The 25,105-nt window shown below is 34.8% G+C and overlaps 1 protein-coding gene across 1 annotated transcript in view; it reads right to left on the minus strand.

Moving 5' to 3' along the window:
• Positions 1-25,105, minus strand: part of LOC149798260 (uncharacterized) — a 106,778-nt gene that overhangs the window by 62,615 nt on the left and 19,058 nt on the right. The window contains exons 4-9 of the mRNA XM_089960858.1: positions 24,597-24,671; positions 20,660-20,791; positions 19,992-20,182; positions 17,090-17,202; positions 11,244-11,307; positions 686-973 (exon numbers count right to left, since the gene is read on the minus strand). Coding sequence (XP_089816984.1) covers positions 686-973; positions 11,244-11,307; positions 17,090-17,202; positions 19,992-20,182; positions 20,660-20,791; positions 24,597-24,671 — 863 coding nt within the window. The remainder of the gene's footprint in view (positions 1-685; positions 974-11,243; positions 11,308-17,089; positions 17,203-19,991; positions 20,183-20,659; positions 20,792-24,596; positions 24,672-25,105) is intronic.

Raw genomic sequence — 25,105 nt, forward strand, 5'->3', positions numbered from 1 at the left:
ATTATAATCAACCAAGATGTTCACAGCAAGTGAATATCCCAAGTTTTCATCAACATAATTTTAAAAATAATTGTCTCTAGTGTGGCAACAAGCCTTGCCTGTTATATGCTACAACACCTTGCAATATACCCAGATGTTGCTGGGAATCAAATTATTAAAACACATACCAAAATGTCTATATCCAATGTTTCATTATAGTCTCTTCATCATAGTCTCTATCACTATAGCAAGTTCAATAAACCAAAATTGCTGTCCCTATTCTCCAATACGTTGGTACACTGAATGTGAGTTTAAATTCATGAAAGGCTAAAATTATTTACGACAGTTGAGATGCATCTAATCAATGAGATCTGTCATGCTATTATTTATTATAAATGAAGCTTAAAAGATACAGAAAGAGTGATGATTCAAACTTTATTCTAATACAGAGAATGTCAACAAATTTTGGACATGAAGTTTAAACTGAAATTTCTAGCATCAGATGTGTTGACAAAATGGTGCCACATGTATATTCAAGTTTCGAGAAGATCTTGAAACATTGATAGTATGTGATCAAAATCTGTCTAACTATAGAATCTGGGATAATATCAAGCAACTGTTAACAGATACATGACATACGGACACTGGGTCGCACAACTAGCTAGCACAGGGTTAGGTCTGGTAAAAATATAGATTGGTATTTTACTCTCAGTTTCTTCTGCAGATATCTCTGTCCTGTTGATCCTTTCTGCTATATATGATAAGTGACATGTTGACTCTAGAATCTTGATGAATGCTGACACAGCTGATGGGTTCCTAGCAATATGGAGAAGCAATTTCGAAACAGGTTTCCACTTTAAATGATATTCAAAGTAGCCATCATTGATGAGACTGTCTTTGATGGAAATTATGTCTCTGGACTTAAGTTCCTTTTGAAGGAAGGAATGCTGCTTCAGTATCTGTATTGTCTGCCTTCTTGCAATGTTAGGGTCACCTGAAAAATAAGTCATTGATAATTACTACCATACTTAACATGAATCGAGAGAATAAGTTTCCAAAATATTTCATTTAAAGTTTTAAGAGCCAATAAACATTTCCACGGCAATACCAATTTGACATATGAAAAAATTATTCCTATTATTATATCACTTTTGTCTAAGGTGACAAAGTACTTTCAGAATGAAAAGTGAATGCTTTTGTATTTCAGGTATATAGCATCACATTTAGTCTCATTATAAAAATCCAGCTATCCAAAACTCTCTGCAGAATCAGTCAAGCCATGTGTGTGTGTGTGTGTGTGTACAGGGTTTAACAATACATCAGCACAATACAGGTTATGCAATATGGAGTAAGTTTAGCTATAAAAGAGTAAGTTTAGCTATAAAAGAGGCACACAAAACAAAAGCAAATACAAAGTGGGAAAATGTTTAAAATACAAGGTCAAAGTTTTGATAAAAACCATGTACTCAGAAGGTCCAAGACCTTTCTATCAGGATCATCATCAAAAGAAACACATCCCTGGGCAAAAAGGTTGCATTTGTCACTTCATATGAAATGCAAACGGCCTCTTCTATGTCCTCCAGCCTGCTGTGGGAAGTCACAAACACATGTTCTCATATCAATCATGTAAACAAACTTTATAGGTACTCTGGATGATGGGACTGAATGGGGAGTAAATTATACCAATGTAATTTAAAGTACTAAACAATTTATAAGCTGAATAAACAACATAATGTTTGGTTTGTAATTCTGATCTTTTAAAGCAAGTAGAAAAGAAAATATAAATATCACTGTGTTATTGTAAACTTGCAAATTGGAAATTTCTTTTCATATACTTCATTAATGAGATGACTAAATATTGATCAATATAGATTGATGCTGATAGATTACTGCTGTTGTTCCAACCCCCATCTATGATATGATAATGCAGCTTGACTGTTGATAATAATAAACCAGATGAAAATTTTCTTCTTGTTTTGAATGGCAGCCACATTTAATGAAGAACAGCGTGCTTTTACTGAATGTAAGTTGAAAGACATTGATGCCAGAACATTGTTAAATTTTATATCAAGATGTGTAGTCTTCTTTTATATAAAAAAAAAAGTTGATTGATGACCCAATATTTTTTCTCAGGTGGCCATTTTTAATGGCAGATTGGTAACATTAACAAATTAAAAGACCTGATGCCACCTCAAAGTTTACCTTCAGTGCTCCCTGTAAAACTGAATTTAAACTTGACTGGGATATTTCTGATGTGTTTAATATAGCCAGTGTTATTTTCTTTTCTGTGTTCATTTTGGTCCATCCTTTTTGCTGAATTTAAAGAACGAACACATTTTTAAAATGGTTTTACTACTTTTTGGTAATTGCTACCATAATTTGTTGGCTTAATGTGAATCATGTTCAGTTGAAGACAAAAGCTTTGAAGACAGAACTACTTATCATGTCAAAATATGGTGTGATGACCTTTTATCAAATATGGTGTGATGACCTTTTATCAGATTTGCTGTGATAACCTTTTATCAGCTGTCCAATGTCTTCTCCTTAGCATAGGTTTAATATTACATCTCCAAAACCAATGAAACTTTTTACATATATTCACCTAGGATCTAGTCATTCCTTCACAGCTTAAAGTAAGTTGTCAAGTGAATATACCACTGTTGTCAGCAGGATGTTCTACTGCAGACTGGAGGATGGCTTGATAACTTGTTAGGTTGACAAAATAATAGGACCCAAAGGATAAATAACCTCTGATAAATAAACTACTTTAATGTAATTTTGCTTACTACTATTATTTTCTCTGTCAAAGATCTGTGTTTAATGCAAATATTTGTTTAAATAAAAATCACAAGCATGCTAATTTTCCTTCACAATATACTGTTACATTTGGGTTCAAAGGACACATAAACACCAAGTAAGGGCCCTACAACTTTATGTAAAATAAAGCTGAAATCTTCACAAAAACTAAAAACCAGTGTTGCTTACAGTACGAAGCCCATAACTGCCTGCCTGCTCTATATTGTTAAGACTGGATAATGTGCTCTCTGTTTCAGCATTAGAAAAAGAATCACTCTCATCCTGCCAAAAAGTTTGTTTTCCTGTGACTGGGTCTTTAGGACTGTAGACTGCTTTCCAATACCCGTTCAAACTAAGTTCACATAAAGAAGAAGTTCATATGTTGAATTTCAGATGTATTCACTAGTTTTATATTTCATAACTAGTGGTATTTAGAACTGGGAGAATGCACATTTTGGCATTTTGATATGAGTTAAACAAACAAGAGACCTTTGAAAGGATTATTGTTTTATGAGGCAAGAAGAATTTCAAGGAATACTATTTCTTCTTTTCAAATGTTGAATGCTGAACCTATCTCTGATATTCTTCAATGATGCCAAGATTTTCAGATTAGTGTGGTACATGTATTGGTTGTTAGTTTGGCAACATTTTCATTTATGACAAAGTAGATTTCTTTTGGTAAAAATCCAATTTCATAATGATCAGTCAATGAAGGGGAGTAGTGACACAAATATTTTTAAGATGGTTATCATAGCAGCCACACTAGATGTATAACTGGCACCATTTTCATTTAGAACTTGGTCAAAACCCATATCATAATGACCATTCATAGTAAAGACAGAAATATTTTTAAGACAATTGTGGCAGCCACAGTGGATAAATGACTGGTACCATTTTCATTTAGGACTAACTAGATATCATAGGAAGTCAACTGATGAAAACCCATGTTGTTATAGTCATCCATCTGGAAAGGAGGAGAGATAACAATATTTTCAACTTCCATTCAGGTGAAGTAGCAACAAGATTTTCAAGATGGCTGCTGTGGTGGCCATGTTGGATGTCAGATTGGAACCATTTAAATTTAAGACCAACTGGACATCATTAAGAAGTCTTCCAGTGAAACCCAACATCAAGATGACTTCCTGTTTAAGTAGAAATGTGATAACAAGATTAAGATGGTTGCCATGATGGCCATACTGGATATCAGATCAGCAACATTTTATTTAGGACCAGCTGGACGTCATAAAAAATATTTTGGTGAAAACTCGATGTTGACCAACTATTCTGGAAACATAGCAATATCAAGATTTATATGATGGCTGCTTTCGTGGCCATATTGACAGGATTTCCATTTATGACTAACAAGTCCACAGAAGTTTTCTAGCGAAAAGCATTGATATGACCACCCATGTAGGAGAAGTAATGATAACAAGGTTTTCAAGATTGCATCCATGATGGCATATTAGATACCAGATTGGTATCATTTTTATTTAGGATCAACTGGTCATTACAATAAATCTTTTAGTGAAAAACCCATGTTGATATTACCATCCGTCAACAAGAAGTAGTGATAACAAGATTTTCAAGATGGCTGCTATATTGGACCTCACATTATTACCATTTTCATTTAGGATGATCTAGGTATCATACAAATTCTCTTAGTGAAAACCCCATGTTGATATGACCATCCATTCAAGAGATGAAGTGACAACAAGATTTTCAAAATGGCCTCTTTGACAGCCAAATTGGATTTCAGAGCAGCTCCATTTAAATTTAGGACCAACTAGACCATGGGATGGATGTGTGTGTAAAGTTTCAAGGCAAGCCTCCAAGGAGATCAGGTGGCATAACAATGACAAATTTGTACTAATGGATGGACTGATGATGGCTGACAGATGATGGAGATGGACACCATCCCATCCCATAAAGTCCTTTGATCTTTGTGAGTTAAAAATATATTAGATGCCATTAAATATTCCTCTAAACAGAGCAATAACAATTAAACAATATATAAACTCAAAATAGTAACTCAGGCGTTTCTGCTGTTATTCTGTTTTGGTTGATCTTTCAATTTTATCTCACCTCCATGATCGGTCAATTAAGTTTTATTCAAAAACTGAAAAGCCATCGTGGACCAACCTGATCCCTTTCCACATTTCCACATTTGGCCTTAAACTATCCAGATTACAAAAAAAAGGTAATCAATTAACAGTTTGCTGTATAGAGATGTTAGCCTTCTTAAGTTGATTACTGTACCATGCATGACTGCACTGGTATAATAAATTCTGCTTCCCAAGTATGCTTATTCCCACTGGTTTCTGTAATGTGTGAATAGAACACAATTTTCTTTTTTCAAAATGAACATGTAAAAAGTCTTTACTTTTCAAAAGTGGCTGATTTCAAGTATGAAATGGTATGTGCAGTAGACAGCTTTTAGAATGATATTTTTGGCCTAACATGAGTAGAATCACATGCATGAAACACCAAATATAATCAAAACACCAAAATACACATAAATTATATTTGATTATAATAATAATAACAATAATAATAAAGACTTTATTTAGAGAAGGTATCTCAATTAGTTACAGAACTAATCTACCTTGAGCCCTTCTGTTATGTACGCTATATATACAGTATATACAACATGATGTGAAGAATCTGGCTTGACACTAAATAATTAAGTAATTTTAAAATTCAAATTATCAAGCCTGGAACACACGCACAGGCATCAGTGAAAACATAAATAGATATAAAACAAAAAATATCATCCTGCACTGAAAAATTCAACTACAAAAATGATGCAAAATTGCAGAAAAGCCAGTGGTCTTCTTTTTACAAAAACTGTTCAATTTTCTAAAGATTTCATACATTTAAGACATTGATTATGAAAGGAAGAAATGCTAGGAGCCTGCCTTATGTCACTGGGAATGTTGTTACATACCAGTGGACCAGTACATTGAATTTTTTTTTTAAACAATTACTTTTCTGGCCTTGTTATAATGTAATTTTTACTTCTTATGGACCTTAAATTTGAAGTACCATCAGCATCTCTTTGGTGAAAGATATTGCTTAGATAGACAGGAATGGCTTTTCTGAATACTTTATACATCAATAGAACCTGGAGTTTGTCGCTATCTAGCCTTGCTCATTTTTGTTGTGTTGTAAGTAGTAGGGCTTTCATTTTTTCTGTATTTATGATCATACTGTTTTCCTTGCACCACAACTGAAGTCTGTTGAGAGTATCTTGTAAGTTATTTTCAAGTTCCGTTTTGGTTTTACCCATCTCAGACAGTGTAGTATCATCTGCATAGAGGTCAGTGGAAGAAACTGAAGTTCCAATCTTAAAAGGTAAATCGTTGATAAATAGAATGAATAACAGAGGTCCAACGACAGAGCCCTGTGGTACTCCACAATTAATATTTTTACTTTCAGAAAGTTGACCATTTAAAGATACTTTTTGCACTCTATCGGTTAAGTAAGAAGTAAACCAGTTTAGGGAGTTTTCACTGCAATGATAGATTTTTAGTTTTTCAAGCAAAATTTCATGATCTGAAAGATCAAAAGCTTTACGAAAATCAACCATAATGGTGCCTACCATTTCTCCTTGATCTAATGATTTCAGCCATTTATCAATCAAGGATACAAGTGCAGTTTCACAGAAATGATTCCGGCAAAAGCCAGACTGATTATCATGAACAAGATCATAAGTGTTCAAACAGTTGAGAAAAGAATCATGTACATGTTCTTCTAGTAATCTGGAGAGACAAGGAAGGATAGAGATGGGTCTGTTTTTATTTACATCATCTTTTGTTCCTGCTTTATGCAATGGCATAACCTTGGCAGTTTTCCATGTTTGTGGAAATTTATTAGACCTAATACTTTCATTGCAAATGAAAGCTATACTCTCTATAATTGCAGGTGCAGCTACCTTTAGTAGCCTTGGTCCAATCATATCAAGTCCTGTAGCTTTACAATCATCCATTTTTTAAATATATTTTAACACAAATTCTGGACTCATTGCATGAATTTCAAACTTTATATTGTTTGGTAGTTTTTATTGCACAAACGTTTTTGAGTTCCAGATGATCAGATGAAGTTCTGGGTTCTTTAAGTTTTTCAGCAATTTGAACGAAAAGGTCATTAAAAATATTTGAAATGTAAGTTGGATTATCAGTATAAATGCCCTCATGACTGAGGGATAAAATTTCAATTTTACTCTCACATTTGACTGCACCAAACCATGTAAACACTTTCCAGATAGCTTTCTGGTTATTATGGTTTTCATTTAGCACTTTTTTGTAGTGCGCTTGTTTGGCTTGACGTATCATTTTATTAACTTTACTCCTCCAAACTCTATATACAGTTTGATTTCCTACTAGTTTTAGTTGGTCTCTTTGCTTTATTGCTTCTAAAATTTCTGGGGAGATCCAGCCTGGCTGGTGGTCTTTCTTTATCCTGTGTGCTTTTAAAGGGGCATGTTTGTTCACTATAATGATGAACAGATCTGTCCAAGTATCTAAAACATCATCAATATCTTCAAAGATTTGGACTGTATTCCATGGAATCTGTTTCAGATCTAGGAAGTTAATAGTATCAAAGTTTTTAAAAGATCTATAAGTAATGGATTTATGGATATTATTTTCTGTTGATTTGCCACTGACTTTACGTGTTAGAAAACTTGCAAAGTGGTCACTTGTACCAATCTTTGGAACCATTACTTCCAAAACATTTTCCTTTTTTATTGGTATCAATATGATCTATAAGTGTTTTTGAGGTACAAATTACTCTGGTGGGCTCATTTATACCATATTGTATCATTTCTACATGTATGTATGATTGATAACTTTGATAATTTATGAAGTCACATGTACATTTGTTGCTAATGAAAAGTAATGCAAAAGCAAATTTACTGGCAGGAATCGCTGTTTCATTTTGAAGTTTTTAAGGTGAATATTAAGAATTATTGAAATGTTTGAAACATGACTGTTAGGTTATCTATATTTACTGGAACTAAGCAAAATAAATTTAATTAATGGACCAAAAACAAAATTACTGGTTTAAATGGATAAATCCAAACTCAAAGAGAGCATCTCTTCTTGATTCGCACCAGATTCAACTGGTTTAAGAACATGGGAGACATTACTAAAGGAGGAAAATCTTGAACTCAGTCACTGACCATTTGCCAGAACAAGCCTCTGAAAATAGGTTCAGCCTGGTACCTATGGGAATCAATGGAAGAGGAATACTCTTCTGGAGAAGAAGCAAGTCCCTTGGGTTGTTAACCCTCGTCCTTAGGAAAGGAGGAAGGGCAAACAAACTTTCTCCCTGGATCTCTGCAGCATGCCCTTCCAGGGCATGACAACCAAGAGGGAGCTTGGAAATGGGATCATTGCTATGACTGGAGCTGCATGTTTTTAAAGAACTTCACTGTGGTCAGTCAGGATGATGTCATTTCTTGCCTGGTTTTAAAGGGCTAGGAGTGAATGTGAAGTATCAGTGTTGCCTGGTTTTAATGGGCTAGGAGTGAATGTGAAGTATCAGTGTTGCCTGGTTTTAATGGGCTAGGAGTGAATGTTAAGTATCAGTGTTGTCTGTCTTTGAGATCCTCACAAGCCATGGATGAGCCCTCTGAATAAATTATCTGCGTACACAGAGATGATGCCAGGATTTTATCTAAAGGGAGGAACTCCTCCTTCCCTCTTGTCACAAAAATAGGGGGGAGGTTGAAGAAAACTGGATTTAGTAGGAAATAACCATAGTACAATATTTACCTAACACCTCAATATCCATTCCCCTTCCTACTCCACTCTGTAAGCCCCCTATTCAGAATAAAATCTTTCAAATATGTTGAATCTAGTTGTATAAGCTTTAATCTGTTGACTGTGTCTGAGCTTAATGTGTTCCTTATCTGTGTATAAATATTGTTCTGTACTGAAAATCCCCCTTTCACAGTCTGCTGTCTGAAGATAGCTAGCTTAGTCATCTGGAACAAGTTTAAAAATGTTCTTTAATGAATGTTATGTACAATTTTCCACAGCTCACAGTATTGTCTTCTGGATACTTCTCCAAAATAAGATTTTTCAAAAACAAAAGTTCTACCAAAGTTTAAATTTCTTGAATTAGTACTTTACTGCCTACCATGCTAGATTTAATGTTCAATAATGCTGTATAAAGGAGTTTATGTCAATTAATGCCATAGTCAACTTTTTCAAACAAAGGCATTTTGATCAAATAAATATCTTTACTTCCTATTTTCATTTTTAGATTTTTTATTTATTATATTTAGCTTAACCATTATGGGCTGTATCGTTTTGTTGCATATGATTACACAGTTCTAAAATGTGATGAGAAAAGAAACAAAAAATGCATTCTACTTTTAAATTGTCTGTATTTTAATTTGGCTTGTTTTTCTGTCTTTATCACATTATATTGTCCATCCAGCATGTACATTTGACTCATATTTAACATTGTCCCAACTCAATAATGCGATAAACTTCCTAACCTAAAAACGTATTTACTTCATCACCCAGTATTTGCCAGATGAAATCGTCATCTAGAGATGAATTCCATGCTGGGAATCAGCTGTTTTTGACTTTTTAAGTAGCCTGTATAACAAACATGCATTTGTAAAACTTCCTTGATGCATGGTTCAAACTATGACATAATACTTGTTCCAGGGCCCAATGCACCAGTCAAAGTTAGCTCAAAAACTGTTCATGTCAAGCTGAAGAAACCAGATGTGCAAACAGTTTCAAAAAAGACATGTCACGACAATACTTCTACCAGTTTATGTCATGAGAAGCTGACAAAATAAACTGTATACTGCACAGAGTACATTTTCATATGTGAGACTTAAATTGTGGGAGTTCTTGTGCATCACTGTATTCAAAGTGACTGAATTAGTGCAAATTTTGCAAGATTCAACTGAGCACCCTAGCAGGATATCTGCCTTCAGGGAAACTGCCCTCAGAAGGTTCTTACAGTGTTCTTGTAAGACCTTGGATGTGTCCTTGTGGAAGTGGAGAATCTCCTATTACCAAACCTTGTCCAACTCACATAATTTCACACAGTATATGGGCATCCATGTTTTGCAACAAAATTAGTATTTCTAAACATGATTTAGTTTTTCAAAAGGCTGCCTTATTCTGTAATGTAAAAGACTTCTCACCTTCAGAAGAGCCAGGGGATGCCTTCTCAGCTTTATTTCTTAAGCTCTTCCTTCTTGTGGTTCTCTGATGGGTTCTGATTGTATCAATTTTCAAGTTTTTGCAGCTAACTACAAATGTTCCCAGCACAAACTGTACATGTCATCTCATCCTTCTCCTTGTTGTGGGTTAGCCACGGAAACTCCTGCTTCCAGGTATCTTGGAATTTGTATTCCTTTTTAGTTATATCATACACACATTGTATTTTGAGTTTCTTGTCTTTTGTTTTTAGGGGATGTTTTTGGCAGTGGAGAGACACTATCAAGAAATCTTCCCATTTTTGAAACACGCGAAACCACATAACACTAAATCAATCACTTAAATGCTTGATGCTTTCTATGACTAACAAAGGAAGTGCCTAATGACAATTTACAGTCAGCACCCTTACCAACAATGATAATTCAGTTTAAATGGCAAAGGCATGATTTTTGTTTTAACTTCGTTTCATTTTCGATTTTTGCCATGTTTATAGTGAACAGAAAGATTTATAAAATGCTATAATATGGGATAGATATATTTTTAATCTGCACAATTTGAAATAGCAGGCCCAACTGACCACCCAGCTTTAGGAAAGTTGTGGTCTTTCTAAAAAATCAGGTGGTCTCGGGCCAGCAGACCTGCATTAGTGTCGAACCCTGAAATGGTGCAAAATTATCACTAAGCTATGCCAGTTAGATATCACATGAAGAGAAAGGTAGTTAATTCTGTTCATCCGAGAGTCCTCTGGACCTCTAATATTTAATATTAGCTTGTATTTTGATTAGCAAACCCTCTAAAAACTGGAAGAATAACATGGAATTAAACAAGGATATTAATATAATAATTAAAGATCTGAGGGCCAAATTTTCCATTTAGAATACAACAGAGTATTTCAAATGGCTTTTAATCTATCTCGATTACAAGCAAACCACCATGTAAAAATAAGTTGATTCACATGGGTCATAACTCTGTCAGAAATGATGTTGACAAGATTTTTGGGTTTAATGCTACTTTGCATCATATGAGAGAATGTACATGGTGGTCAGTATATTTGGTGGAGGAAGAACCATAAAGGACCCATGAACACTGACTCATGGGTAGCTACTGCCAAGCTTTCACCATGGACAGCGGTGAAATGTAAGTGGTTTACAAAAGGCAAGCCCATTAGACTACTCAGCCACTTGGGACCCTATGACAGACTGAGGACCATACCATAAAGACACTTGACTTTACAGCCAGATGAGCTAATAATTAACCTGTCCACAAAAATGTCAAGTTTACCTGCATATAATTTCAGCTGGTCTTTTAACAGCACCATCATCTTGTGATATGTTGATTCTTCATCCTACAGAATCAAACAAATGATAACTGTTAAATGCTTTTCAATGAGTAATTTTCCAAAGGAATATTTTTCAAAAGTTAAAATAATTAAATCTAGGTGCAGGTTTCACCAACAGATAGTTCCCATATTTTCCTGGAATGAAATTTATTTACATTAAATCAAAAGCTGTTTCTGTTTTGAGACTCTAACAGTACATCTGAATTAGCTGTTGTTGTTGTAGGGTTTAATGCCATTTTTCAGTACATGATAGGCGATACATGTGGCCAGTATTAATGGTGGAGGAAGAACCCGGGAAAACCCCCGGAAAGAACCACTGACCCACGAGAAGCTACTGGCAGGCTTTCTCACATACCTACATCTGCCAAATTAGAGATATGAACCCATACAGACAGAGGTGAGATGGCAGTAATCTGTAATGGAGAGCGCTTTAGACCACTCGGGGACCCCATCTGAATTAGACATATGATCATGCACTAAATCACAGGAATTATCAACAGAAACAAGTAGAACAATTTAAAATCATATAAATGTTCATGTAACTCATTTTAATTTACATTATAAGAGAAATGTTAACTATACTATGTTTGAAGTGACAAGCTCATAAAAATTGTGCTACAAAAGAATAGCAAAACAGACTAATGCACAGACCCAGACTGAATGAGAGCTACATTAAAACAAATCTTAAAATGGCCTTATCTCTGTCAAAATGAAAGAAAATGCACCCATACAAAAGACTGCACCTATATATAAAAAACTACTAGAATGGCTGGATTGCAAGGCAAAATTGTCAATACTCATTTATATTCCTGCCGTACCAACAGTGTAGACTGCTGAGTTAAAGACAGAGTTTTTCTAGGCTACCATTTTCTTTATTTTGGCCTCACCCCAACATTCCAAAGGTAAAAGTAAAACATACTGATGCTTTTTCAGTAGTCTTAACTGGAGTTGAATTTTACGATAATGTATAATAGATGTTTATTACAATATATCTCAATATATAGACTTAACATTTCAAAAATACACGCACACTCAAGGTGTATTTCCATATCAAGCAAAAACTAATGATAGCAAATATCAACAATTTTAATTCCTGGGAATTCAAAATACAGCTTTCAAATAAGAGGCCAAAGTTTGTCTGTTTTCTTTCACCTTTTTAATATCTATGTAATGACCAAAACATGATCTATTGGACAAGAATTTCAGGTCAGCAAGATACTGTTTCTTTTAATTCAGTTAACTGCATAATTTATGATAAAATAATACCAACAGTTTCAAGGATTCTAAATTTTTTCTATCATTATCTAGATTTGATGGCACCTACCCTGACATACACTTTATGCAATATAATATGTTAATATGCTTCTTCAAGAATAATTATCCAATCATAATAAACATACACTCTCCCTGCAATTACAGCCACAGAAAGCATGCCTTCCGCTCCAGTACTAACTGAGGTGTTTTTAGGCTTTGCCACCAATTCTTATACTTAAGGGGAGATAACTCTGCCTTACTGCCACAATGGTTAGCAGACAACTTTAAGCTCCCTTTAGCTAAAAGTAGTATCTGGGAGGGCTGGATTTGTGAGGTAGTAAGGCATTATGATTGGATAACATATTTGAAGAAGAAAAGAATAAACAAAAGAACAAAAAATACCGTATATGCTCACACATAAGCCGAACAATTTAGGAAAAAATAAAGGCTTAGAAAAAGTGGGGTCGGCTTATCCACAGGTAAGTGTCTAAACTTGACAGCTTTTAAGTTGAATATTGTAATGGCTGTAAATCTTGGGACATGAAAAAATAATCTGTTCCATGTCCTAAGACTTATATGCATGTAAAAATAATCATTTTCATTGTCCTGACACTTATTAAACTGTTTTAAAGTACTTTGCTTGATTTTGTTATTATTTTGCATGTGCATATCTTTTATTTCTCTAACAAAATTAAATAAAGGTAAATACAGACTTCATAATTCGCGGGCCGGTTGAGTTTTTTTTTGAGATCAGACTGAATTATAATGTACAGTACTTACACAGTGCAAACTGTTCAAAAGGTCACTTAAATCCTTATTTATTCCCAAACATATTAGATGCAGATTTTGCTTTGTTTTTATCTTCCAGATAATATTTCAGCTAGTCTTTAATACCCATTTCATTTATGCTGAATCACGTGCGGATGAGTTACTTTTTTTCAATGATATAAGCAATCCTACAAATTGAGGTAATATTTATGAAAAGGTACACACGTTTAATTGTACAAGGCACATAACCAGCATAACTGTTACATGTTCACGAAGAGTGGAAATAATAAAGGCTAAAATTCTCATTATACATCAACTAATATCATCATCAATCTGTTTCAGTTTTGTTTTTTGGCTGAACAATATCATAACCTTCTGCACAAAAGAAAAGCTTGATGTTTTGGCATATCCTTTGTTTATAATTGTCGGTTTCGTCTTTTGTTTCTGACAGCAATACAGGCCAGTTAAGCATTAAAACCCTGAAACTGCCTTGTGTTAAGAGGGAATTTCGACCGGCAACTATGCAAGTACATTGATGTGAAATATCCTTTCATTCCTTAATATTAACATGATCACTGCAGTTTTGTAAAACAGGGTGTAAGGCATACCTGTCAACTTTTCAAAGCCAAGTAGGGAGATGGAATAGAAAAGGGAGATTGGAACCTAAAATCAGAAGGTTTTTCGTGGCATTTTTTAAGCCTTGTTTTCACTAAATATTGACCAATCTCCCAGGTCCAATAAGCATGAAATTTGCAAAGGACACATTGTTTCTCCCTGTAACGTGCCTTATTTTCATATTCAGATCAGCTGTGGTCAAACTGTATAATATCTAAAAGATAGTCTTAAATAAACTAGCAAGAAAGCATGACAAATTAAAAGTTAATCCTATTTGATGCAACTGTTTTGCAAAAATGACTGGCCCTCCATCATAATTCAAAGAAACCAGGTTCTACACTACTGCATGTTATGCAAGCACCAGCAATTGATTGGCAAATAAAGGATGTCCAATTTTGTTGAACTAAATGTGCCTAAATGGGGCAACTGTTTTCCTCTCATTGTATATCTGACCATATTTCCTTATTATCAACTCGTAAAGCATTTAGTATTGTTTACTATAAAACATATTCTGAATTAGTTTTTTAAGGATACATGTGCTGCGTGGTATGCATTTTCATTCCTTCTTTTAAAATAATGATGGTAATTAACATTTATATATATGGTATAAAAATACCAGGTGTTCACTCATGTAAGTTTCTTTAGTGGGAACAAATGGGCTTGTATCGTTGCTTACAATTTACCTGTCACTGGCCAACTAAAAATACGTTATAAGCAAATGCAGGATGTCATTTTCTTTGAACCAAAGAGAGGACAGTATTCCAATCAGTGTGTTGCACTTGCATATTAAGCAGGTGTAATCATGGCCATATCAAGTGTTGGTGTGGTAGTAAGCCAAACTTTGGATATGCATATAAAGTCAAATGCCTCAGCTAAACATCTATACCAAATTTATTATGCTACGCACAATACAGCTTAAAATAACAGCATTTATTCTTAAATTGGTCGCGTGAGAAAGGAAATAAGTGTTCTCCCTTGTAGTTATTATATAGTATATGTATGACAGATAAATTGTTAGCAACAATACAAGCCCCTGTGGGTGAGAATGGAGCTACAGCATCGATGGTGATCATTCTTGAGATTGAAATTAATTGTCAAAAATTTTATGGCTGTTTTTTTTTGTTGTTCTCATTTATTTTCTGATTTTTATTGCAGTAGAGGTTTTAAAAAAATCATAAATTTACATGAATAATGTTTAAACTTAACATTCTCTTTAGTGAAGAAGCGAAATCTTATGAAATCAGGAGGTAGGCATGGAACGACCCAAAAAATCTGGATTTTTTTTTTTTACCTCCAGGCATTAGAGTTGACAAGTATGGTGTAAAGTCGCTTACATCAAAAAGCAAACTCAGTTTTTATGGTATTAGCATAATTTTCAAAGCATTATTTCTGAAACTTCATTATTGTATTTTGGAGATATCATTAAAGTTTAGTGCAGTGGTGCCCATGATTTGACTCCAAGGAATGTACTTCATACAGCACATGTTCAAACTTACAATGTACATGTGGTGGCACCATTATGTAAATACACTCAGTATCCAAACTGCGAGAGTTGAATCAAACCATATTTTTATTCATTGTGTTTCATACTGAGATCACATTTTTATGAGTTAGGTATTTAAAATTTCAAGGCAAAATAAAAACATAATTGCTGGTACACTGATATAAAATGTCCAATGTAATAACAAATAAACAAACAATAAATGAGTCAAAAGAGAGGCAGTGTTACAGAAACCCACTAATGTTCAATTCTTGTCATCATTCGATCAAGTTATACACAAATATGAAGTAGGCAGAAACAATAAGAACACTGAAAATTAAATAAGTTACTTTTCAAACAAGTTTAAATGATTTCTTTTTAATAATCATATATGCAAACCCCAAGAGAATTATAAGTGTAATTCTTGTTTAATATAATTTTGCTTAAATAAATGCATTTAGAACTTACTGCATGCATCTTTTGAGGTCTCGGAGTTGTAGGTCGGCTTATATGAGGGTCGTGCACTTTTTGGTGTTGATACCTATTCAGTTTGGGAAGGGTTGGCTTTTATGAGAATGGGTTTATATGTGAGTATATACGTATAAAACAGTCCTGCAAAAGCAGTGTCATAGAAATATTACCATGTAAATGGAACAGGGTAATCCCTGCAGAAATGGCACCCAAATGTTCATTTACACATTTATACAGGCAGTGAAACTTAACAATGCTGTCATGTAAACAGTACCGCCTTTATGATGAGAAGTTACATTAAGAATTCTCATATTCATATTACATATCCATGTTTTGTGTATGACTTTAGATTATATATTAAGATTATTATTGTTGTAGGCAAACATGTTTACTTGGATTTTACTTTAGGACAGTAGTTTTCCCCTCAGGAATTCCTCGTGCACCTGCTGTTTGCCACATTAAAGTTTTAATAATAAACCTGATATTGTTGACAACTTAAAATGTTCTAAGAATGAATTTTGACCCTCATCCTAGTCCTCATACTGTGCCTAAGGTTTTGTCTAATGGACAGGGTTCATACAGTATTTTCAACATTAAATTTAAAGACTTTTAACAAACATTTTCAAACCTTTTGCATGTTTTATTTCTTATACTTAATGAGCATGGTAGGGAAATTATGGTATATTCAAACTGAGAAGAAACTCACAACTAAAACATGGACACATGCAACAATACAAAAGTAATATTCCTAATATTATTAAATTAAGATAAACTGCATTAGGCAAACACAAAAGATGGCCTTTAGAAACAGCATGATCCATGAGTAAATTTTTGGGCAAGAGAAGTTGCAATATGAACCTCTCACCACATGATTTTATGAAGAACCTTAAGCTAAAGTGTCAATCAGAAGTCAACAACTGATGGTTGCTTTAAAAAAAACCTAACTGTTGAGCCAGTAACGAAAGGTGCTTAATTGTGGTGTGGTGTGGTCACTGACATCTGTTGTCTTCAGTGAGCTGGTCAAGCTGCTTCATAGCGGCCACTTTGTCCTTGATACCTTTCCTCCATACATTATTTGACTCTGCTAATAGTTCAAGGAAAACATATTCTCTGCACCAAGTTCCTTTAGGTCTACTGATTTTTTTCATTGCTTCAATGTCAATTTCAAGGTCTGTGGCATTTTGCTTTCAGCTCACCTACCGGTAATTCTTTGTTGTTTGCATTCCTCTTGATAGCTAGTTCCTCTGCTTCTTTTTCTTTCCTTAGTTCTTCCCAATACTGTTCACATTTATTTCTGGCAAAGTTAGGTCCTCCTGCATTTCTAAAAGTCTGAATAATTGTGCACCTGGCTGCAAACCCTTCTTTTTTGCAAGTTTTCAATTGTAGTCTGCCTGTTTAAACTGAACCCTGGCCCTGCTGTATTAAGTTCCACTAATAAACTTACTCTTACTTGCTATGTGTTCTCTCATGGCAGAGTTGGTAAACGCAGTTTGTTGCTGTCTAAAAATTATTCCACTCTTTATCATTAACTGACTCAACAAGTTCTCCAAACAGCTTCTTATGGCTCTCTCCAGTTTCAAGACATTTGTCTTGCACAGGTCCTATATTCTGAAGTTTACTCAGCTGACAGGACATAACCAGCAGGAATAATGTGTTAAATTTAATTTAAAAAATAACAGGATGCTTTGCCATGCCTCACAGTACTGTTTTCATTGAATGACAGTTTGCTCCTTTTGGTCTCCTCCTCTTCCTTCCTGAATTATAAACTCATTTTTACATGCCTTGTTAGCTAAATTGGTTGTTTAAATTGTTTCTCACCCTTGAATAACTCACTGATTCATTTTAAATCACATTCCGTTCAGATTAAACACTAAGTGGCACAGTTAATGCTTTGAGCTTAACCTGGGTGATACCACAAGCAGTCCACCTTCAAAATATCTATCTCTTCAAAGTTCACTGTCCCAAAAGATGATTTTACTTGCAAGTATCCAACCATGAATATTCTTGCTATACATATTAAAAACAATCTAATGCAACAATAAAACACTGATAACTTCTTTGCAACATTTACATCTATGGAACAAATATGCAGATTGAAAAACAACTTTCCATGCTTGAAAAATTAGAGCAAAAAGCTGCAAATCAAGACTATTTAATAGTAACAGTTCTTCCTGGAAAGCATTTTACTTTATGTTCATTTAATTTCATTATGAGGTCAGTGTAAACACCATTTTATCACATATATACCTGATATGTGGCTCTCATATGCCTTGTTTTGAAATGGAATGTATAATAAATGAGGCTGTACCTGAACTTGGTATGATATGAAATACTGCATTAATAAACATACAGATAAGTTACAGAGAAATGGGAAATGACACATTATGAACGAAAGGCATGTCACTTACTCCATAGCATATTTTTTGTTTATTGTACAGGTAATGCTTCTGAGCAAAGAATGCTGAATGCAAATGCCTATTATGACATGGCAAAACTTTCCAAAGTTTGTCATCAAGAACAATGGCACTACACCCACCCTATCTTTTGTTCTTTTTACTTTCAATTACTCATAGTGGTCTTTCATTTTTGAAATATAGCAAATTTCTTTTATAGAAAATTATGTTTCTACTATAATACTAACCTGATCACACTAAAATAGGATAAATTTCTTTGCACATCGAAATCCAGCCCTCCTGGAAATATGTTTTAAAAAAAGTGGCCTTCTGTCTATATATTACATAGACAAATGGAATCAGTCTATATATTACACAGACAAAGGGAATCAACTATAGGTTAACACTTTTCTACTTGTTAGGTGGCCACCATTATACCTGATTTAGTTGTTTTACTTGTGAACACTTTAAAGGATTTTTGCAATTATGGGAATGTGAGAGGCATTATTTCTAGAGTGATCAGGTACATATTATAGGATGAATCTAATTTACTACAAAACAAATTGCCATACATTACCTGATCACATGACATTTGAAGATGTAAGAGAAAGAGGAAATGCTTAACATTGTAACTCTACTTGTATCACCCATGAGGAGCATTATAGATCTGCTGATAAATAAAATTAAGTACAACAGGAGACTTTAGTTTATGCACATGCAAACCGATCCATACTAGATTCTGCAATTTATTATGTTCTCATCCCTAAAGTTTTTCCAGGCAAATCTAGCAAAAATTGTGCAAAAGTGGTCAGTACTGCCTTGTTCCAAGGCTAATCTGTCACAAACCAGGAGTCTGTGCAGCTATCACTGGCACAATGAGGTTCAGTTGTCATCTGTAAGGCCAGGTAACTGAGATAGAAGCTGGAAAAGTTTTATGGGCATTCCATTCAACTGACTCCACTATGTCTGAAAGGGAGACGTTACATTATAATGCCAGGCTCATAGAAAGTGCACATATTTCATGAACCAAGGCTTACACAAGGTGTACTTGTTTCTGAGGGGCCAGTGTACAAAAGATTTAATCATTCCTATGAACTAATCGACTAGAGCTTTTGGTGTTATGTCTTGCTTTCTGAATCTGAGAGGCAGGAAAAACCTGGTCAGACTGCTTTTGATTTTAACCTTATGCTTCATATATTACTTGGCAGTGCATATGGGACTTTGGAGCGTCACCTCTTTTGACATGTTGATTGCCTGTTAACAGCAACCTGTTTTCCATAATAAACCAGACTGTGTTATTAGGACTGCTGATCCATTAGGATGGAACTGCATGTAGTCTGGTTCAATGAAGGGGGCACATAGCTCAGACTCTGCATGCTGAGGCAAGTGCTATCAGAAAGCAAGTCTTGTTGGATAGCTGACTGATTAATGTGAATGACACAGCTCAAATCTGAAAGAGTTAATTCCCAGGAGAGATTCCATTTTGTGAGTGATGTGAGCATGGTCTGAAAAAATAAAAATTGGACAGGTCCTTGTTGTGTCCAAAACTGTCTTATTCATCAGATTCCAAATGTGTCTGAGATCATGGAGTAGTATCTCTTTATGGTGATGGGCACTTACTTCTTGCCTTCAAAGAAAAAAAAATTGGCCAGCTGAGGAATGGAGGTAGAGAGTGATATGACATCAGTCATTAAAAATCTGCCATTTACTTTTGTATGCCTTCAGAGTGGAGGACCCTGAAGCAGTTGTGATCCTCTCCAAACTCCTTTTAATGCAAGGCATCAATGACAACTGCCAGGTGTATTGGAGAAGTTTCTCTAAACATGGATTTATATCCATAGTGGCAATCTGGGCTGCTTGAGCAGTGTGGGCATCACTAAAACTGTGCTGGGTAAGTCTGCTGCAGGGCAATCAAATCACTGATCCAGGATCTGTCCCAGCTTAAGAGATGGAATTGGAACTATCTGGTAGTTCATGTCCCATATATTCTAAGCTACTTTTGGTATCAGGACTGATGGAGCAAAGACACATACAGGCTCATATTTCCTTCCAGTTGACTATTATAATACAGATGGTCAATACATCTGGATCCGGAAAAGGGGAGACGAAGGTAGGCAATTTATTGTTCCTAAGAGATCTATCATTGTGTGGTCCCACTGAGGGCATTGCAATGGGAACATGTTAAGGAGATCTAGAGGTAAGAAGTCTGCTGCTGAAATTAATACACTTAGGTGTTTAAAAAACTCTCTTACCAAGATGTTTGAAATATTCTGATACATGAATGGTTTTTATGTGTTTAGGAGAATGACATACAAGATTGCAGTGTGAAAAACTCCACAAAGAGATGGATAAAGTATTCAGAGTGATAAGGTCTTACTTCTTGATGTTTATTACCCACTCTAGGTTGTAAACCTTTCTTATGTTGCTCATCTCTTGGACCAAAACCAAACTTAAGAATTTTTGTTCAATGTCATCTAAGTATGTGGCCATTATTGTAATGGATGTTGTCCTGAATCAAGAAATAATAAAGTCTAAAGTTTTCATGAAAGGTTAGGTTGAGGCCAAAAGGAAATGCATGGAATTTATATACTTTGTCCCAATATGTGACAAAGGGGCAACTATTGCACTGCGTGCTTTCTTATCCATGAACAGAAATGGAGAGATGTAAAGGAAGGTACACAACGCCACTGCATGGTGTGATTTTAGAGCAGAGTGCAGGAGTGCATCTCTTCAAAGTCAATGTTGCTGAAGTCAGTTAGGGCATTAGTCATGGTGTGGTGAGAAGCCCTATTCATAGCCTTGGCAATATGGCTCACTGAATCCCTTGTATGATCAGTTCTGGCCTTCTCAATGAGGCAAAAAATTATCAAGGTTGTTAAGAAGTGAGGAAGTTGATAATGAAATCCTCACCAGCTTAGAGGTGGCATGAAAAACTTGCTGAATCACCTCATAACAAAGTCAGGCAGGGGAAAATACAGCTTGCATTACTGGGGTTGCCTGGTGATTTCAGTAACTTTTGAGGACTCAGAAGGAATGTTCTAAACGATAGATTACTGTCATCATCATTTACAAATGAAGAGGCTTTGACTTTGGAAGTAGGGATAGAAGTTGATGGAAGAGGACATTTGGACAGTGCAGGATAATATAGAGTTCTTCTATTACTGTCTTAAAGTTTAATTCTGTCTATTCCATTGCTGGATTGGATGATTCAGGCATTTTTATTTCCTCATCGTGTATACTTTGGGTCCATGGATAGGGCATTCAATATGGCAATGATGATGCCATATCATTGACTTGCATTATTTGGCTACAGGATATACTGTTACAAGTGGTGGTATACTAGAATGCCAGCTTCTAGTGTAGCCTGTCTGGCTTGGCAGGATGGATAAAGTTGGTTTCCTATGAAAAGGCATAGCAGCATTCAGTCCAGCTGGTCGGTTTTGCTCTGAGGTATATGTTCAGCATAAGATACCACAGCTGTTAGAATAAGTGGATGGATTGATAGCTCGCTAGTCTGAGATAAGTGACTTGTAACCATTACAACCATATATTGCACATTCATATGGCTGGACCATTTGGTTGACAGTCCAAACAGCATATGTGGTGGATGATAAATGTGTTGATGGTCAGACGAGTCAATAATACACCCTCATGTCAGGCAAGAATGGATAAAGTATGGGGTATTGCAAATTCATGCCAACAGTGATATCTGACAGGATTGTCACACCTACTGGGCAGAGATAAAGCCTTTTTTCAAATGAAAATGAAAAATTTCTTCCTGTTTTGTTGTGGACAATCACAATGACAAAGCCTTACTAATTAGAGCATGCATGAATCCTGGTTGGTTTTTTAAATCTTCATTCACTCCAAATACATGAACTGTCTTCTGTATCTTCAAAACTGGGTGGAGGGGTCACCTCGACATCCCACCTGAGACTTCTGAGTGATTCTGATGTGTGGAGTAAACTCAGCACTTTATGATGAGAAGAAATACATAGTGCTTTCTTTTAGCAGCCACTGAGTTGTTTCTTAAGGACTCCAGATCATGAATACTGTCCATGCAACACATACTTTACAGACGTATGATGAAGCACGTTTGGTACATGCATATTTCATGAATCTGCACTGTATTGTCATCTCGGTAATGAGGAAAAAAAACAAAAGTGCATAAAACAAATAAATCCCAACCAAACAATTAAATGAGTTATAACAAAATAAATGGTAACAGGAAATTCCACTGGTGAAAATGTATGTCCCTGTTTGAAGTCAATTGTCAAAAAAACAAAAACACAAACAGTATGATAATTTAAAAAATATCAATAAATTCATCACATTTTTACCACAATGTTGTGTGCACCATACTAAACAATGTTTTGAATTGATGAATCAACAAAAAAGAACACATGATACATGTAACAAATGTAATCAGTGCATGGTTGGAACTGTATTTACAGTACCGTATTTCATATACTTTTTAGTACCCTTTCATTTTTTGTACATAATCCAGTTATCAAAATAATAATTATTTAAACGTATCATAATTTTTTGTACATATCACTTTCTATTCTTTGAAAAATTCCATTAAATTAACGGACATAAAATTTCTACTAAAAAGATTTATGTTCGCAAAAAAGATCGAAAATAGCATATTGCCATTTTGTTTTTACAAAAATTAATAATTATTTGTTGGTGAGAAAATACAATGATTGATGCATAAGCATGGGTGCCCACAGCATAAGTCAAGGGGGTCATGTGACCCCCTGAAATCATACTGCAAACATATTTAATCATGCAAATGAAACTGAAAATATGTCACAAGATTCTGTTCAAAATGCTTAGTAAATATTAGCTCTAGTTTCAGACTGCTTACTACCCCGGTATACTAACTCTCCTGGCCATGACTGACTGCCCCCCTCCCCATGCAAAAAACCCTGCAGGCGCCCATGTGCATAAGCTCTCTTACTGTCATTACAATATCTACTGGTGTTTATTAACAAATGGACAAAGGACTTCACAGACCATACCTTTAAATATTATTGTTACTTAGTTCTCCTGATTAAGTCCATCACCGTAACAAAATACCACATGCATTTTAAAATGAGTTTGGAAGACCTTTGATGTTTTCTTATCCAACATAATTTACATCTCAGTACATGCTCAAGTGAAGACCACAGACCATTGGTCAACTAGTCTTATATTTTCATTATAGTTATACAAACATAAAATATAAAAACCCACTCATTTTCTATTGTAAATACGAATGTCACAGACTCCGTTAAATCAATTCGTACATATACATATAATATCTTTTAAGTACTTGCTCTGTTTTGACATGGATATAATTAACATTTTATTGCAAATCTATTCTACGATATACCCCACTATTATCTTTACTGGCGAGCTCGAATAATAAGTGATGCATATGATCACTTGTCCTTATAACATCTGCTGTATGGACAACCGCTTCAATAGCATAGTGACAGATTTTCATTTCCCTAAAGAGAGCCTAATTTCCCTACTGGCAGCCTTGCTGATTTGACCTCTACTGTCGATTCTTGCACTCAGTCTGGTTTCAACTGGAATAACCCAAAGCACTAAGCATGTTTAATTACCATGTAAATAACACTGCATAGCCACATGGTTGTTGTAACAATGTACATCGTAATTAAAACAAGAATGAATTGTTGATTTAGCGTTTATTGATAATGGAATATAATAAGGTCATAATACATGAGAACTATAACAATCGTCAGGTAACAGTCTTTTTTCTCTCTTTGCAAACGCTACAAATAAAAATCCTCTCTCTCTCTCTCATTCACTAATAACAAGAAAAAATTTTGAGGACTTTTATTTTTATTGTAATTAGATTCTGGAGTTGAGAGCAGAATGAGACAGAAAATATGTTTATTTTGTACGTTTGTACCGTTAGGTTGTCCAGTAGCATGTGTTCCGTAGAAATTGTTCAGGTATGATCCCTTTATTTTTCGTACACGGTCAGTACCACCAAATGATAATTATTTATTTTACATATAATTTTTTGTACACTGAAATTAATAATAATTTTTTCATGTACAAAAAATAACATGAAATACGGTACACACAGAACTGTCAGTGGGTTGACATTCTTCATTTTTGGGCATGGTTTGCTACTTGAAAAATAAAACTAAATAAAATGGTTATTCACAAAAATATTTCAATGGAAAGAAGATCTGATTCCTCCATATGCAGGTTAACCCACTCTCCTAACTTGCTAAATGCACAACTGGAGGCAACGTGGTCATGGCTGGGAAGAAGAAATAACAAGGTTTTCTTACCCAATACAATCCACAAAGATAGCTAACCAACGGTCTTCTGCTGATGACAGGACATCGTAGTAGCGATCTGTGTGGCTGAAATGAAATGATAATTTTTACACTAAAAGCCACTTAGATCATGACCTGCATTATTTTGGAGTAAAATAACTATACAAGGCACAAACATCCAGTCATAAACTTTGCCAATGGCAATTTTATTTTCTAATTGTTGTGACAAAGAAGTGCAAGATGGCAACATGTCTGTACATGATTAGCAAGATTACTATTTACAATATCCAGTTACACTGTAGAGTGTGGAAATTAAGGCTGCAATGGTTTCAATTGTCTGGAAAGTGATGGAAGCTGGAAATGCCAAAATAGGATTAAATTGAAGTACATGTATACTTATTTAATGAAATGAATAAAAAATCTATTTATATTGTAGAAAGTGTTTCGACAGCATTTTCGTTCAAGATTTTTATCAACCTTTCAACTGATTTCAGTATTCAAAGCCTCCATCACATTCCAGC

This window comes from Sinohyriopsis cumingii, chromosome 6 (genome assembly GCF_028554795.1).
Source record: "Sinohyriopsis cumingii isolate HCF-2022 chromosome 6, ASM2855479v2, whole genome shotgun sequence".
Lineage (NCBI taxonomy): Eukaryota > Metazoa > Mollusca > Bivalvia > Unionida > Unionidae > Sinohyriopsis > Sinohyriopsis cumingii.